The sequence below is a fragment of the Ylistrum balloti genome, unplaced genomic scaffold, assembly GCF_031769215.1.
Source record: "Ylistrum balloti isolate Yb309-2 unplaced genomic scaffold, AGI_CSIRO_Ybal_v1 Utg369852, whole genome shotgun sequence".
In the NCBI taxonomy this organism is placed as follows: Eukaryota; Metazoa; Mollusca; class Bivalvia; order Pectinida; family Pectinidae; genus Ylistrum; species Ylistrum balloti.
In genome coordinates, this window is record NW_026782004.1 from 1,205,600 (window position 1) to 1,224,747 (window position 19,148).

General features: G+C 35.3%; 1 protein-coding gene across 1 annotated transcript; it reads left to right on the forward strand.

Annotated features, from left to right (window-relative positions):
* The first annotated feature begins 8,345 nt into the window (after positions 1 to 8,345).
* Positions 8,346 to 17,924, forward strand: LOC132545705 (sodium-coupled monocarboxylate transporter 1-like). Its single transcript, XM_060209395.1, has 13 exons — positions 8,346 to 8,399; positions 8,585 to 8,665; positions 8,782 to 8,855; positions 9,235 to 9,372; positions 10,209 to 10,344; positions 10,751 to 10,839; positions 12,155 to 12,267; positions 12,460 to 12,530; positions 12,752 to 12,838; positions 12,942 to 13,153; positions 13,635 to 13,735; positions 15,982 to 16,100; positions 17,691 to 17,924. The coding sequence occupies exons 1-13, from the start codon at positions 8,346 to 8,348 to the stop codon at positions 17,922 to 17,924; spliced, it is 1,509 nt and encodes a 502-aa protein (XP_060065378.1).
* The last annotated feature ends 1,224 nt before the right edge of the window (positions 17,925 to 19,148 follow it).

The following is a 19,148-nucleotide window of genomic DNA, read 5'->3' on the forward strand; positions in this document are numbered from 1 at the left end:
CTCTTAGCCCTGTAAATAATCATTGCGCATGTTTCGCGTACCTGACACCTACACAGTACCTGTCCAATCTGGTTAATCTGTAAACAAGCGCAGTGTCAACACTCGGGCCCTATTGTGTGGCCTTTCTAACTAATTGCCCTATTGTTCACGAACTTCTGTACAAGACTTCCCATATGTTTGTATGTCTTTATTATTAAAAGAGTTATTGTCCTTGACCTCTAAAAATAGCTAAATGTTCTATTGAACCGGGATTTGTGAGAATTTGCGTTATTTATTCTTTTGTTACCGACTTATTCTAAGCCTAATTTAGCCCTAACAACTGTCACTCATAAAATTTATTTACTTTCTTTCCAATTACATCATGGCAAAATACAGCAAAATAAAACTTTCACTCCAAATTATACAAACTACACATTTGTTGATAAAAATAAAGAAAATTGATAATAAAACATTTATAATACATTTTTCAGCCATTTCTGGCATAATAATACTAACACTGGTCACCTGTAGCACTTAGTAAACAAAACGCTCTTAATTACGTGGGTATATAACTATTCATGTACCTAATGATAACACGTGTCTGAACGTTAAATATATGACTCGGGAAGAACATTAACCTTTTCCCACACCAATTCTTCAGTCATTTTTTAAATAAAAAACAAAAATAGGATGTAAAATCTCAGAATCAGTCCGTCTTGAAAAAAAGAAAGGACTCGGTCTTATCAGGATTAACAATAATTCCCCATTTTGTGTCCCAAATAAAAATTTTCTCATGTCATAACTCTGAGTAACAGCGAATTCTTGCCTCAATCAGACCTCATATTGACGTTTCGTCAGCAAATGATTTCACAATAGCGACTATTGCAGCACCGATATAGTTAATACAGTTATCGGATCGCACAATATTATACAATATACGATTTGCATACAATACATGCACGAAAAGTGCACGATAGAAAATCTGGACGAAATTTGCTATCACGCAACTGTGCGATGTGTGGTTCTATTGCACAGATTCTATCGCGGTATATATATATATATTATAAGTGTAATTGATTAAAACTTCAAGATTTACACGACAGGTTTGTTAATGTGCATGTAGATAAGGCCTTTGACAACCTGTCTGTAAACATTATTACATTTCCTGTACACAAAAAGCACAAGGCTTGCTTGGTAACGAGGGAAACCCCACATATATATTATGCAATCTTTTAAAAGACGAAATACTGCTTAATGATGCTGCGGCAAACCAATCATTTGATATTTTTCGATTGTTGATAAGGATACTGACCTCCACCGTTATATTGGATTCCTTAGCTTCACAAAAATCCATATAAACAAAGTTATATTGCTAGCTTGTCTAGCTTTATTACCTTTGTTAAAACTATATACAACCATTCTTAGTACTATCAAATATGGAATACAGTCTATTGTTTACTCAGGAAGTAGAAATAATATGTCGATTTAAAGAACTCCAAAGAGGTTTTCACTAAATCCTCAACATGTTCTTCCAGAACACATTTCTTCATTAAGAACATTTGATTTTCCACTCTGTACATAAAATACACCATTTTAAACTGAAAGAACAACTTCGTTCTCTTGTTATGAATTGCTGAAATGTATTTCGTAAATGAAACGACTTTGCTAGGTCATTGTGACCTGTTTTGTTTTATTGCTGGCTTGTCTATCGATTCAACTATTGTCAAAACTATTAACCACATCCTTATTAACTATGGGCTTCAGTCTTATTGTGATATTGTACATAAACATAAAACATCTACCAACATTATTCATGTTATTGAGTGTGCTCTGTGTAATTTAATATGTGTTGGTGAAACAAAAGGACAGTATTTTGGGAACAAAATGAACACCATACAAATGACCCGACATTGAACACACCCTGTCAATGATAACGTGAGGACTTGGCACTGCTACGGCATATAGTTGCAATGACAACGTGTCCAATTCTTGATGCAGAAACATCAACGTGATGGCTTTATTTGCTCTTCAAACTAGATGCTACTGACAAAGCATTGTAATAAATCTAGCAGATACACTGACAAGTTTGAAAAATTTAATGGATACTTAATATAAACCACTAGGTGTCCATCATGGTCGAACTACGATAACTATTCGCTCCCTCTCTTCGTGCTACAAAAGCTTCATTTGGATTCAGCTAATACTGCTTCTGGTGACATGTGGAAACTTGCTTGGAGTCTTCATAAAACTATTGATGTAGTGGCACAAATCAGGCATTTTACAGCCACGATCCTCCACTAACTCGACAATTTATGAAAGCTGAATTTGTAAACAAGGAAGTGGATGCGATCAACAGCAATATTTTATTTCGTCTATGTTTTATCTATAAACATCAAGAAAAGCGTCGTTCTCTTGTTATCTTCTCCAAGGAAGGTGAACGGCGGTATAATATATGGCTGAGGACAATACTGAAGCGTATTTCGTAAAAAGAAAGAAAGGAACATGTCCATGTCAAAGAAGAAATATATGGAGGACAAAATCATCAAAATGATCTTCAAGAGGGTATAGATACATTATTTTATATACAAAACACTCTAGGTGGTTGTTGTATACTGTTTGTGGTCTTTATATTATATCTATTCACTTCGGTACTCAGTATGAACGTAAACTGCAATACGTTGAGTTGGATTAAATTCAATTTCACCGTTCATGTAACCCAGCCAATCAGACACTATGAGGTAGTGGATGTGAAGCTTAAATAGCCAAGCCACAAGAAATGTACGCGTTCGGAGATCTAAACGCAAACAAGTCTATTGGTAGATCTAAGAAGGAAGTGTCACCACTAACTGCTAATATCCATTGAGATACCAAGGTAAAGTATACGTTATATATACAAATTATTTGTTTGTACTGTAGAATCACTGATCGACTATTACCATTGTTTTAAACCAATATCTGAACTCGGTTTACATCTTTCTTTTTGCGTTTTAAAGTTCTTATAGCAATTGATACTAATAACCTGTAACAAAATAAGATTTTTAATTAATGGTGGTATTGCCAGCAAAGTAATGTTTTTATCAATTAGACAAATATATTGTAATATCTTTATCAATTACACATGTATAATGTTATGTTATCAATTACAACTATTGTATAATAATGTCTTTATCAATTAAAGAGGAACATTGTAACGTCTTTATCAATTAAACAAGTATATGATAATGTCTTTATCAATTAAACAGGAACATTGTAACGTCTTTATCAATAAAACAAGTATAATATTGTCTTCATCAATTAGACAAATATATTGTAATATCTTTATCCGTTAAACAAGTACATTGTAATGACTTTATACGTTTAACAAGTATTAAACAGGAATATATCGTTTTTTAAAAGAAACAATAAAAGAAATTCAAATTTTCATTTTTGCAATCTTCTCAATTCAGATAGGTATAGAGAATAGCAAATATATATTAATGTAATCCAGTTACCAACTTAAAAGAGTACTGAATCGTTTCAGGACGTTTTTATTGTAATGTTCTTTGGGACAGATGAAAATATAATATACCAACACAAGTCCATTTTTATGCGTGAGAAAGATGCTGCAGAAGGCCAGTCATTAACTTTTCAACATGTATAAAATATCCATCACATGTATAATTATTTGATGTTGAAAAAATTGAATAAAAATTTGAAATTCATTTTGCTTTTAGGTGTGAATTTCTCATCTCATAAATATATTTTGATGTGGTTAAAATATATGAATTGATTGCAAAGATATATGTCCTTTTTATCCATAATTAACCACAGTTAGCGTTAATGCTTTATTATACCTGTGTATATCAGTGAAAAACTTGGCCGAGATATCTACACTTCTCAAAAGTGCAAAAAGCCAAATACCAAGAAACTATAAACGAAATAATTTATCATTTAACAGCTTAATTCTGGGGGAATATGTGTTGTATTGGAATGAATTAGGCATCATTGAAAATTGTTGTCGTATCTTGGGACAGTTTACTATGCAATTCATGTGTCAAACCTGTGAATTGTTTAAATGCTGTGGAAAAAATATGTTAATTATTGATTCAAAACCGTTTTTATATTTCCAAATACACTGCACTTTAAATGACATTTGAATATACAATTCTGACACTAAAAGGGGGAGGCAAACGATTTTATTGAGCTTGTAATTGAGTACTAAAACGCCTATCAAACCTCAGAACGGGTTATATTGACAAATGTATGTTTACGGTGGCATGGAAGGCTTCTATACAAGATAGAAGTTCTGTCAAAGTGACATTTACAGGACAATGTAACTCCTTTTATTTGAAATACTCTCTATAACGTTGGGAGTGGCTGACATTTTTAGTAGGTGCAAACAGTGAAAGGCGTTGGTTGGGATAGATGACAACAAAACTAACAGTATATCATACTTATTTTATAAACGTTTTAGCGAAGCAATACAAAACGTGAAGCAGAAAATGAAATACATGTAACACAATTTGTAAATCTGGGAGCTGAGATTGCAGCGTAGATACCGAGTTAGAGATGGTGAATTAAACTGGTATTGCTGCTCAACAGCTTGATTAACGTAAACTGAGGTTTAAGGTTAAGCTTGGTCTAAACCCACTGGAAAGAGTTTTCTATCCAATTCAAATTACAGCTGTCAGTTGCATTACTCGTCTACAACAAGTACATATCAAACATTTAGTGGTTATATAATTCAAATTCATATGGTCACAATTAGTGGCCCTATCTTACCTTTAAATCTGCCTGGCTTTATTGTCATGACTTACGGCTGGACTTACGTAATAATTCTGACGTATTTGGAATTATCACCGGCTGTCTGGACAAAATCAACTTACAAAAGTTAAATTCGGCTCCATCCCAACCTCTTACAAGCAATGTAAGCTGTCACTATAAGTGGTGCATCTAAATTGTCTGATCTTTTTTACGTTTTAATCGTTAAACTGATCAGTATGTGGAAAATTAGATAGAATCCTTTTTTATTTATATGTAGTCTTATGTTCATTAATAAAAGAAAATATGGCGTATGATATTGACGTGAATAGATTTATCGAAAGTATGTGTATGAAACGATATGACCTTTGTAATAATGGATTTGTTGTACAGTACAGAACATTATCCAATATATTAACATGTTCATTAGTAGTTATAATAACACTGCTCTCACTACTTGTACCTAGATAATTATAATGGTTTGTTAAACGGGCGTATATAAAACCTAGAAATGAAATTAACGTTTCGTCATTACCAACTCTATGTGTATAATTTCGATTTTTTGTCTAATTTGGAAACTATTCATTTTTGATAATCGCTCTATATCTTGTGCTATATTAATTTTATATAAACTATATAATATTATTGATCTATCATTGAATGTCGGGCAAACACTCATGTACACAAAATATGACACGTCGACCAGTTATTGCGTGTTCTTTGTTCCTATCTTCACATGTTTCTACTACTTTTTACTTGGAATTCTGGCATTACTTGTCAATAACTAATTCTAAGGATAAGAAAGTTGATCAAATATTTCGTAATTGAGAGTAATGATTTATCATTGAATTATTGCCTGTCGGACACTGAAACCATAGGTACATACAGGTACTTCAGTTATACCATATTTACTTAATATGACGGGGAACACCGCAAAAAGATGCTTTATTTTGAAAACATCGTAATACATGTGTTCTTGGTATATATCAAAACATCTCCTTAAGACATATACGTAACATTCTTTATCAACTAGTCATGATGTCCCAATACGATGTTCAAGGAATGATTGCTTTAGACTACGTCGTCTTTGTGTCCATCCTACTCGTCTCAGTAGGAATTGGGATATACCAGACTTGCTGTCAACCGAAACAGGACACAATTAAGCAGTATGTACTAGCGGATAGGAAGCTGCGCATCCTACCAGTAGCTCTGTCGATGACCGTCTCCTTCCAGTCATCCATCATGCTCCTTGGTAATCCGGCGGAGATATATGTTTACGGTGCTCCCTTCATGTGGCAAGCCATTGGACTAGTACTCTCTAACCTGTTCGCCATGTGTTCCATCATACCTCTCATCCATCCCCTCAAAATCACGAGCGTGTACGAGGTGAGTTAAAATCCACACTTTAAGGTATACATGATGGGTATATCTTTGTGTCTGCGTCCAATAACAAGAAAAAAGAGCTAGGCTAGCTTAAAAAACCTTACCGATACACTATACAACTTTTCTTTCCAAAGAAGACATACTGGCTTATCATGCTTCGGAATGACCGTCATTTAGATTGCCTATTAGTGATAAAGGAAACTGATCTCCCTCGTTTATAGTGGATTCCCAAAGTTTTTACAAAAGTCCATCTAAATAACGTTTCATTGCTGCTCGTCAAGCTGTTCCATCAAACCTTTCATGGTCAAAGCTACTTACAACCTTTCCAAGCACTAACAAATTTGGTTTACAGTCTTAATGTTATTCAAGATGTGGAATTCATAGTACGTGTCTTTAAAAAAAAACTCAAAGAGCTTTTGCGAAACTACCTTCTAAAAAATCTACATCCTATAAGAACATTTGATTTTGTCACTCTATATACCACAATATCCCATTCTTTACTGAAAGAATACTTTTTATTTTTTGTTATGAGAGAATTATACTGAGGCGTATTTCGTGAAAATCCGCTCAAATCAAAGAGAAAAACATATAAAGGACGAAATCAATGACACGACATACTCTTCTTCATCAGTCGCATATCTCGATCTTTTCCAACAACGAAACCAACATGGACAGCTTTCCACCAAGCTATATAAAAAGCGTGACGATTTCGATTTCCCTATAGTGATTTTTTTCCAGTTATGAATAACAACTTCAACGGGTCCCTAATCTATGATGTTTACGTGTCACAGTTCATTTGATGTTCAAACACCTGCTCCAATTATCATAACTGTCAACTTACTTGGATTGACAAAAATTTACATGGCGAGTGTGAGGCAGAAGATGCTTACTCTTCCGAAACACCAGTTTTTATTCTCTTTTCCCGTTTTTAATTTTTTTCATTTTTTCGAGAGATTCCATAGAATTCTTTCTTTTGTTCAAATCAATGTATTTGAGTTTGAATCATGACTATGTTATTATGTTACTGTTTTCTTGTTATTTGTTAATTTAGTATGAAAAATCCGTAACCGTAATATAATATTACTTTAGTATTTTCAGTTCCGATTCCGAAATAGGGGTCCTCGGATAGTAGCAAGCAGCATTGGAATCATATTTAATGTAAGTATTGTCAATAGACATAACGAAACGTAGAGTTATATACGAGAATGCCAAATGACATCCTACTAAAAAAAAATGCCAGAAACATAGTTATCATACATTTCATGTCCATAATCTTTGAGTACTATTCCTTTGTATATTGAATGTGTTATGGTATTCTTGGTTGCCATTAGAGGACCGAAATTCGATCCCTCATTATCAAAAGGTTAGGCATTAAAAAGGATTTTGAAATATGATATTGCGGATGTGAATTCTATAAAAATATGGAGAAAAGATGATGATGCGGATTTGTATCCTATATCATTATTCCTTTCAGATTGTTTACATGGGAGTTATTCTGTTTGGCCCTGCGACAGCTATCGAGACTGGTAGGTAATAATTTGACAGATAACAGTTTGAGTTGTATATCCTCCTTAAACAAAATTAACATAAATATGCCTTATCTCTTCCGGTGTGTATAGTCTCTATTGATTATTTACTTGGTATTGTCATATTGCCTTGCTTCTGTAACCCATTCTTTCTGACATGTTCTGACATTTCTCGACATACCAATTTCCATACTAGTCACACATTTGATCATATGGCATGACACGCGGATGTTCTCCATAAAACTCCAACTTTATAAATATGATAAGTAAAATAAGTACAAAAAGAATATCTTATAGTGTCTTGAGGAATGACCTAAATGTCTCATGTGTGAGAGAAAATATCTGTAATAGTTGAAATAAATGTAAACTCTCAGACTTAATACATTTTGATTATGTGTGTATTTTGATGTACATTTTTCTGATAGGCCAATTTTATAAGATGTGTGTTCTCTTTTACATCTATGCAAGTCTAAAAAAGTGTTATCGTAACTGGAAAATAACGTATGGGTTATTTATTCATTTTAAAGGAAAATATTAGCTGATTCTCGTTATTACCTTCACTGCGGTGGTGGTATCATCGTTATCATTTGTGAGTTACTATTGGATACCATTTACTTCACATAAAATAGCATAATGACCTATTGGAATTGACTGACAATATCTAAAAAAAAGAACTTGTGCATATATTTTGCTTTTTGTCCAGTCACCGATTTCCCGATGTGGGCCTCAGTCTTAATGGTAGTTACGGTGGCCATTATAAGCACTGCTATGGTGAGTTTTAACGTGTTAAATATATACATTGTATAATGTTACATATGAAATAGCATCAATAAATCAACAGCTGCAAAAATGTTTTTTGTGGTCTGGATAGTAAATATATTGCATTCTACAGGGTTAAAGACCAGCGTATCCCCAAATAGTTTTTTTAATGTTATTGATATAAATATGCATTTCAGGGTGGTATGAGGGCGGTCGTTTGGAGTAATGTGTTCCAGCTCTTGGTAGTCTCTATCGGAACATTCAGCATTATAATACAGGTATGTTATAAAACGGTTGACAGCTAACAGCTACTCCTTTGTTATCACCGTGTCCTTACTATTTTACTAAGTTAACCACTAACATTTGTGATACTTTATTATTTCCGATATAACAGACTACGATAAAGGTTGGCAGTGTGAAGTCAGTGTTTGATACAGCGTATGAAGGGATGAGGTTACGGCTTCCATTGTAAGTATCCAAATGTCTTTCGAAGTAGTGCATCAGTCAAAGATCCCCGTTGAGTTGTTTAACCTTGTGTACAATATATCCAATGAACCGATGTAAAACCCTATGCAAGTCAAGTGCTGATTAGAGATTTGAGGTCATAGGTCAAGTTCAAAGGTCACTGTCCACCACTTTTGAAAATATAATGCTTGTGTACAAGACGCTTTATGAAACCCCTAAATATGTTCAGATCAGAAGAAAAGCTTGAGGTTGGAAATATTACATGTAATAACCAATAGGGCGATATGTTAACTGCTCAATAACGAGCCACCACCAATTCGCTACGAACGGGGTTCGACCTCTGTGTTGCTTACAACGCGTGATATTTTGTTACCTTTTTCAGCACGAGTCCAAGTCCGACAGTACGTCACTCCTACTGGAGTTTGATTATAGGTTCATTTATCTCCCTCACCTGTCAACTTCCTACACAGTCAACCATTCAGAGGATTTGTTCAGTTCCCACTCAGAGGGACGCGCGAAAGTAAGTTTTAACTTTCATATATTAAATTTACAGAACTTAAATCCTCAAGTTATAGGTATAGGCTTCCCAAAAATTAAAGTAAATAGCACAGGCTCCATGTTGAAGTAAAAAGTGAAACACAGACTCAATGCTAAAGTAAATAGCTACACACAGGCTCAATGTTTAAATCAACAGCTACACACAGGCTGATTGTTAAAGTAAATAGCTACACACAGGCTCAATATTAAAATCAATAGCTACACACAGGCTCCAAGTAAAAGTAAACAGCTACACACAGGCTCCATTTAAAAGTAAACAGCTACACACAGGTTCCATTTAAAAGTTAACAGCTACACACAGGTTCAATGTTATCGTAAACAGCTACACACAGGCTCCATGTAAAAGTAAACAGCTACACTCACGTTCCATATTAAAGTAAATAGCTACACACAGGTTCAATGTAAAAGTAAACAGCTTCACACAGACTCCAAGTAAAAGTAAATAGCTACACACAGGCTCATTGTTAATGTAAAAAGGTACACACAGGCTCAATATTAAAATCAATAGCTACACACAGGCTCAAAGTAAAAGTAAACAGCTACACACAGGCTCCATTTAAAAGCAAACAGCTACACACAGGTTCCATTTAAAAGTAAACAGCTTCACACAGACTCCAAGTAAAAGTAAATAGCTACACACAGGCTCATTGTTAATGTAAATAGCTACACACAGGTTCCATTTAAAAGTAAATAGCTATACAAAGGTTCAATATCGAAGTAAATAGCTACACAAAGGTTCCATGTAAAAGCAATTTGTTACTTCCTAATGTCGTTAATAAATTACAAATATCCTTTCAGGGTGGTTATAGTTTCGGCAGGGACGACTGTTGTCAATTTCCTGCTCTCCTGTAGTGTGGGGATTTTCGCCTACTCTTACTTCTATAAAATCCAATGTGACCCCTTGGAGTCTGAAGCTATCGACAATCCAAATCAGGTAGGTTCTGTTTATCAGTCATGTATATGTTAGAAGCGCATATATAAAGTTATCATTATACTGATCCCCCGTAAGATACAGATTGAAACCCTAATAATCAAAGAAATTTCCTTCTTAATATATTATTGAACGTTAATGGGAAGAATAAATATGTTTTGAATTTGGTAAATATGTTTTGTAAAATGGGATTTGCATGAAGACAACCTTATACATCAATATTTACAATTGTGTTATTCTTGATCAATATAGTTAATAGTATTCCTGCTGACTAATATACTGCCAAACGCAAACAAGTTGTGCCTGAGAAAAAAACTTGGTTACTAATTATATTTTACTGCATAAAATATTGTGTCTGTAGAATTTTGCATTAACATGTATGATACATATTTTTTAATGAAATATCAAGATTCTACCCTACTTAGTGGTGATGCTGTTCCGGGACAAGCCGGGGATGGCCGGAGTGTTCATGGCAGCAGTCTTCAGTGCTTCGCTCAGGTAATGCTGTTGAATGTATGAGCTCAACTTGTTCGATATCTTTGTTAAAGATCAAGCCTAATATGAGTATATCTTAATATGCAATTAAAGATAATTACATAGGGTCGCTGCATGCAACAACGGGATAAAATTTATTTTTGTTTGGTATGTTCATATCACTATATATAATATATAGCTTAGATTTAACATGATTAATAAAAAATGAAGGTAGACTAACCACACGTGGTTAAATACATAGCAAAAGTATATTCTTAATGGTTGTTAAAAGTTTCATCACATCCAGGTACACCGATGAGCAAATCTATGAATGATTTTTACCAACACGCCAGTCCAAAAGCATTTCTTTTTGTCACAATTGTTTTCTACTACAGTGTATAGATAGACGTAGTTGTGTGTTTTATAATAGCTGGTGTATATAATTACAGCTTGAGAATTTCTATCAGAAACAGTACATTTGTCTTGGGTATATGTCCTTTAAATTAACTACTTCGAAGTCTTCATGCTGCTATGACAAGTTAGAGCTAATATAAATACATGTAGCATATTAGATAGACAACAACAGGAAAACAATGTAAAAAGTACTTGATAAAGATATATATCATATTAACATCATTAAGCTATTAACATCAATTCTGTGTGATAAACATAAGTTCTATGACGAGCAAAATTCCAAGGATGTGCCTCGGTTGAAAAAAACACATACGATTGCCAAAGATATTACCCGTAACCTTCAGGTGTTAGTTATTTTTACAATTGAGAAAATGACAGTTCTTTTCATTTTTTCCGTGAAACTTTTAAAATTCATTGCTAGAAAGATAAACAATGATGACATGCAGTGCTTATTTTGTCAATCTTACCTGGGTCTTGACTTCTTTTTGAACAAATCATATACGGATTTTCCTCGGCCAACTCCTAGGTTTCAACAAATTAGGCTCTTATTACCACTAATTAGTCCTACAAGGACGAAAACGCCTGTATGGTGCAGTTTTATCCAGTGGCCTGTACGGTGCAGCTTTATCCAGTGGCCTGTATGGTGCAGTTTTATCCAGTGGCCTGTATGGTGCAGTTTTATCCAGTGGCCTGTATGGTGCAGCTTTATCCAGTGGCCTGTATGGTGCAGCTTTATCCAGTGGCCTGTATGGTGCAGTTTTGTCCATTGGCCTGTATGGTGCAGTTTTGTCCAGTGGCCTGTATGGTGCAGTTTTGTCCAGTGGCCTGTATGGTGCAGTTTTATCCAGTGGACTGCATGGTGCAGTTTTATCCAGTGTAAGGTGACATTCACTTATATGTTGATCGTGTGCCTTTGTGTTTATAGTGTCATAGCTTCCATACTGAACGGTCTATCAGCTCAAACAGTAGTGGACATAGTTCGACCAATGGTCAGGGATATCTCCGATGCTAATACCACCCTCATAGCCAAACTGTGTGGTGAGTTTTGTCAGCGACATTAATCTGGTATTTGGTTGTATCAGACTATTACATGTGTTATTCTCCTTGTATTTTACGCATTGAAGTTTGAGTAGTTACAAGTTGTCAAAACTTTTTGGTCAATAAAATGACAAAGTATACCTACTTTGAGGCATTCTCCTGATTGATGCGTTCGTCTGTCTTCCGTTTCAGTACCAGTATACGGAGTCATTGGAATAGGTGTGTCCTTCATGATTGCTGAAATAGAAGGCCCGTTGTCAGAGGTATATCAGAGTGCATGGTAACGACAGAAATTCTGAAATAATGAAACCATATTTAATTATTGTAGGATTACAGCTTGGCAAAATAAAAATAATAACAATGATAAAATATGTTTTCGAGATTTTCAGTAAATAAATAATATAGAAAATAAATTCTGATACCTATTTCGATTTTAATGTGTTTTCTCGATACAAAGTGTTATTGTTTTTATGAATATCAACAGATCGTCTACAGCATGTTGTCCAGTTTCGGTGGAGCTTCAGCCGGTATGTTCTTCTTTGCGGCATACTGTCCTTGGGCCAACAGTAAGGTATATATATATATATATGGTTTAATGAGCACATAGTTACAAAATGCTAAAAGTAGAGTTGGCGAGATGCACACATAATGTATTGTTTACGTTTCTACTCCAGGGAGTTATCACAGGAGGGTTAACAGGTATGGGACTTGTAATGTGGCTAGCCCTTGGACAGAGTTTTTCACCCACCCGTATTAGAGCACAAACGTTACCGCCCGTCTCTACAGATTTGTGCTGGAATAATCACGTCAACCAGAGTCAGTTAGGAGGGAACATCACAGCACATAGCTCAGCTTCCGCCGTCTTTATCGGAGATCAAGAAAACAAGTAATGCTGATATGTTGCTTGTAAAAATAGAAATATATTTTAATTTATAGTTTTATTATAATAATTCATCAATTAACAACTAAAGTTGAAGTATTCTTTCATTATTGACGTCGAATTTATTTTCATTGAAAACCATAAATATACAACTCCGAGCAACTCTTTTGTGAGCAATACATTTTATGGGGGAAATCGTCTAAAGACAAATCACCTTTGATGGCACTATATAGAAAACATGAGACATTGATTTTATATAGCATAAGTAGTTAATGTGAAAAGTTTTACTTCAGTATTGTATTCGATATTGAATAAAAGTATGTTATTTTTTTAACAACATAATTTAACGTGGCGTTTTGTCAACAGTTCCCCATATAACCATATATCGCTTTGTTATTAGAAATTATTTTGACATCTGCTATGTTACTACCAATTGAGAAGCCAAGTGTGCCGACAGTCGTCTTACACTCGGGTTTATCTGTTACAGTGAAGGAATAGACGTGCTGTACTCCATATCGTACTTTTGGTTGATCCCAATATGTATGTTGACTACAGTCATTGTGGGCTCCGTGGTGTCTGTCCTAACAGGTAAACTACGGTCATTGTGGGCTCCGTTGTGTCTATCCTAACAGGTAAACTACAGTCATTGTAGCGTCCGTGGTGTCTGTCCGAACAGGTAAACTACAGTCATTGTCGGGTACGTGGTGTCTGTCCGAACAGGTAAACTACAGTCATTGCAGGGTACGTGGTGTCTGTCCTAACACGTAAACTACAGTCATTGTGGGGTCCGTGGTGTCTGTCCTAACAAGTAAACTACAGTCATTGTAGGGTCCGTGATGTCTGTAGGGTCCGTGATGTCTGTCCGAACAGGTAAGCTATATAAACTGTAAACTACAGTCATTGTAGGGTCCATGGTGTCTGTCCTAACAGGTAAGCTATGTAAACTGTAAACTACGGTAATTGTGGGGTACGTGGTGTCTGTCCTAACAGGTAAATTTTATTAACTATGAACTACAGTCATTGTAGGGTCCTTGGTATCTGTCCTATCAGTTAAGACATATTTGTAAACTGTAAACTAGTCATTTGGGGTCCGTGGAGTCTTATACATACGCAAAAGCATACTGATGTATGTGTTGTAAGCTATAAACTGAAAACTATCGTCATTGCACTGCATAACCCTAGAAACTTTCACACTAGCTTATGCTCTGTTGTACAGGCATAACATATTTGTAAGGTGACAGGAGAAATCATAACGGGCGTAACATACATGTATGGTGACAAGAGACATTAGAACGGGCGTAGCATACATGTATGGTGACAGGAGGCATCATAACGGGCGTAACATACATGTATGGTGACAAGAGACATCATAACGGGCGTAACATACATGTATGGTGACAGGAGACATCATAACGGGCGTAACATACATGTATGGTGACAAGAGACATCATAACGGGCGTAACATACATGTACGGTGACAAGAGACATCATAACAGGCGTAACACACATGTATGGTGACAAGAGACATCATAACGGGCGTAATATACATGTATGGTGACAAGAGACATCATAACGGGCGTAACACACATGTATGGTGACAAGAGACATTATAACGGGCGTAACATACATGTATAGTGACAAGAGACATCATAACGGGCGTAACATACATGTATGGTGACAGGAGACATCATAACGGGCTTAACATACATGTATGGTGACAAGAGACATTATAACGGGCGTAACATACATGTAAGTTGAGGGAGACATCATAACGGGCGTAACATACATGTATGGTGACAAGAGACATCATAACGGGCGTAATATACATGTAAGGTGACAGGAGACATCATAACGGGCGTAACATACATGTAAGGTGACAGGAGACATCATAACGGGCTTAACATACAGGTATGGTGACAAGAGACATCATAACGGGCGTAACACACATGTATGGTGTAAGAGATCATAACGGGCGTAACATAAATGTATAGTGACAAGAGATTATAACGGGCGTAACATAAATGTATAGTGACAAGAGATTATAACGGGCGTAACATACATGTATGGTGACAAGAGACATCATAACGGGGGTAATATACATGTATGGTGACAAGACACATCATAACGGGCGTAATATACATGTAAGGTGACATGAGACATCATAACAGGCGTAACATACATGTAAGGTGACAGGAGACATCATAACGGGCGTAACATACATGTATGGTGACAAGAGACATCATAACGGGCGTAATATACATGTATGGTGACAGGAGACATCATAACGGGCGTAACATACATGTAAGGTGACAGGAGACATCATAACGGGCGTAACATACATGTAAGGTGACAGGAGACATCATAACGGGCTTAACATACAGGTATGGTGACAAGAGACATCATAACGGGCGTAACATAAATGTATAGTGACAAGAGATTATAACGGGCGTAACATACATGTATGGTGACAAGAGACATCATAACGGGGGTAATATACATGTATGGTGACAAGACACATCATAACGGGCGTAATATACATGTAAGGTGACATGAGACATCATAACAGGCGTAACATACATGTAAGGTGACAGGAGACATCATAACGGGCGTAACATACATGTATGGTGAGGGAGATATCTAACGGGCGTAACACACATGTAAGGTGACAGGAGACATCATAATGGACGCAACATGTACAGGGGGTAGACATAACGTTGGGTTCCACTTGCGGTGAAAATACCTTTCTTTTTGTATATGAGTTTGATTTGTTTGATGGTATATACTTTATCTTGTATTAAAATCCGTGTGCCGAGTTTTGCGTTTCTCTTGATCAGGACGACCAGACCCTGTCGATGTTGACGTCCGTTACATCCTCCCATTCTTTGACCACTGTTTTCCTTGTCTTCCTCGGGCAGTTCGCACATTTCTGTACGGAGGAGTAAGATTTGAAGATGTAAGTAAATTGTATATGTTTGATTAAGTTATATTGTGACTAAAACCTCCGCCACTCCAGATCACTTATAGGTAGACTGAAATTTCTTTTTGGTAAATCTATTTGTTCCCAGTCTGTCGATACAAATTTCTTGTAGGCGATGTTGTATTTTTGCGTATATGGTAATACTTCGGTGTTTGTATGTGGTTTTAGTTTATATCCTCTGTAATTTGCCGATGTTTTGCCATCGTGTATGTTGTATTTTTGATTGTTTGTGTTGATGTTACCCTGTTTTCATCTATTCTGTTTGTGTGTTTGAAAACATTCAAATGTTCATTTTACGTTGTTTTAACGTTTTTCTGATTCTGTTTCGATTACTGATCGTTTTTCGTACATACAATGTCCACACTTGATTAAATCAACGTTGAACTTTATACTTGAATTCGAACGACTGGGCGATAATCACCACAGTAACATAATTTTTTTATACATGTTAATTGCTAATCTTTCAGGTTTCCCTAAAAATCAGGACACGTGTCATTCTATGTTTTTGCGCTATTTTACATTTATTTACACTATCCACTGATGACAATTTGATATCTCCTTCAAAACTAGACATGATCCATTACTGCGTATTAGTATATTCCGAACACATGATTAGAGAGTAATGTGCACCAAATATCCCAACTGTTCTGGATAATCGTAAACGACTTGAGTACACTTTTTGCAACGCGCATTCATAAGTTGATTCGATATTTTCCAACAACCAAACCACTATATGGACACCAAGCTGTGATGATTTCAATTTCCTTGTTGTGAATTTTCCATTTCTAGAAAGCGATATCCCTTTGTCCCCAGACTATGGTTTCACTGTTGGTTAGATATCCAGGATATTAAGGAACCTGTTTCCATTAACATGATTTTCGTGCAAGAAGTCGTCATCTGACACACAGACTTGTAACACAGGGTTTCAAAAATGCAGGTTCATGAAAATTATAGGAAAATTTTACGGTCGCCATAGTGATCTCATTTAGAAATACTCTATTTATTTATGCGATATGAAGCTCGGTGTTTGATGCTAGTTAGTTTGCCTGTTAGTACCCATAATGTATACCTTGTTCTCACTGAGAACGTGGCATTACTTACTTGGAATGACAAACATTTACATGCCAGGTGTCGTCGATGAAGCAGCGGACGCTTACACTTTCGGGTCTTATTTTCCTTGTACTTTTTTCAGGAGTCTCCATGAAAAGTATTTTGTTTATAGTTCACCCTAGGTTTATTGAATTTGAGTTTGCATTATGATCATGTTGACATGTTGGTATTTTCTTGTTGTTTATGTCATGTATCCTACGCTTTTCGTAAGATACATAGGAATTATTTGAACAAACAAAATAAACAAATTATGATTTATCTTTATCATGAACAAATTAATACGGAAAAAGATAACAGGTTTAAACAAATTTTTACACTGAAAACTGATATAAAAGAATGAAAATTGATGGGGCTGAAAATATATGAACAAATGAATTTGTTAAGTTATTTAGAAATCACAGCATCATGAAAACTGATTTCTGACGTATATGAAAATATCTAAACTTATTTTATCAGAGGCAAACCTGGTTAAAAGTCCTGGATCATAAATATTTACCGAACGGAGAGCGAGGACAGGCCGTTACCAACGCGGTCCCCTACTTAACAGAGGCATGCGTTAATAAAGAAGAGGCAGGAAATCGTAACCATGGCAACAAACTCGCACAAGCTACAAGAGAACGTGACGATAAGTACAACTCGTCAGTGGAACAACTATGTGTCAAAAAGCATACTCATTCTACCAAACTCTAGTAATTTTTTAATACTCTTGCATTTTAGATACATATATATATTTACTTTTATTACTCAAATAAGAATGTAGTTTGTATGATATCAAAATATAATGGACGATGTCTATATTTTTGAATTATTATTAACAAACATGTAAAGGTCCAGATAATTTAAAGATGAATTTGTATATTTAATACCTGTCAAAATACTGACCACAAGCTGTCGATCTGTTTAGAATATAATATTGCAGCTATGTTTTATGTAATAAACTGTTATATCAGAATATTATCGTTAAGTAGAGCAATTTTAGGGTCCGACCTGTGATAGTATGCATCATTTTTCCAGTGAAACCCCAAGATGGCGAATGCATATCTTTAATGCTTGCTCTTGTGATACAGATTATAATGTTATAGATTCGCCCTGTTCTTGATCTAACATTAAGAAATTGTGTGAATGAATTACACTCTATGACAACAGCCGTTATAATAGTAAATAAATTATTATGAAAATCATTGATAAAACAGAAACACCAGTAACAAAATATAATGCGTTTATTTTCTACATCATCGACAACCATTAATGTCACAGGTGAATGTGGCATGGAAGCAAGGTATATTACTGCAGAGACCACGTGTATCATAGATATAGAGACCAGGTGTATCATAGATATAGATACCAGGTGTATCTCACAGATATAGAGACCAGGTGTATCATAGATATAGATACCAGGTGTATCTCACAGATATAGAGACCAGGTGTATCATAGATATAGAGACCAGGTGTATCATAGATAGAGAGACCAGGTGTATCAATATATAGAGACCAGGTGTATCTCATAGATATAGAGGCCAGGTGTATCTCATAGATAAAGAGACCAGGTGTATCATAGATATAGATACCAGGTGTATCTCATAGATATGTCAAAGAGGCAATTTAGATAAGTATGAACTGATACAACATAGTGCCTGTAAGATTAACCTTATAAATAACTCAAACTAATATTTCCAATATCGACAGATTTTAGGTATTGAGGCTGACCATTAAGGAAGTTCTTATACGTTTAGGAGGCGTTTTACATGTAGTTAACAAAATTGTCTCTTTATATTACATAAAATGTTTACACTTTGCTATAAATCATATCCTTAACAGGTCTTTGGAAGCTACAACAATATCATTGGGATAGACCGGTACATTTTGGCCATTAATATACTAGTATGTATATGTAACCATCAATACAAATGGTAA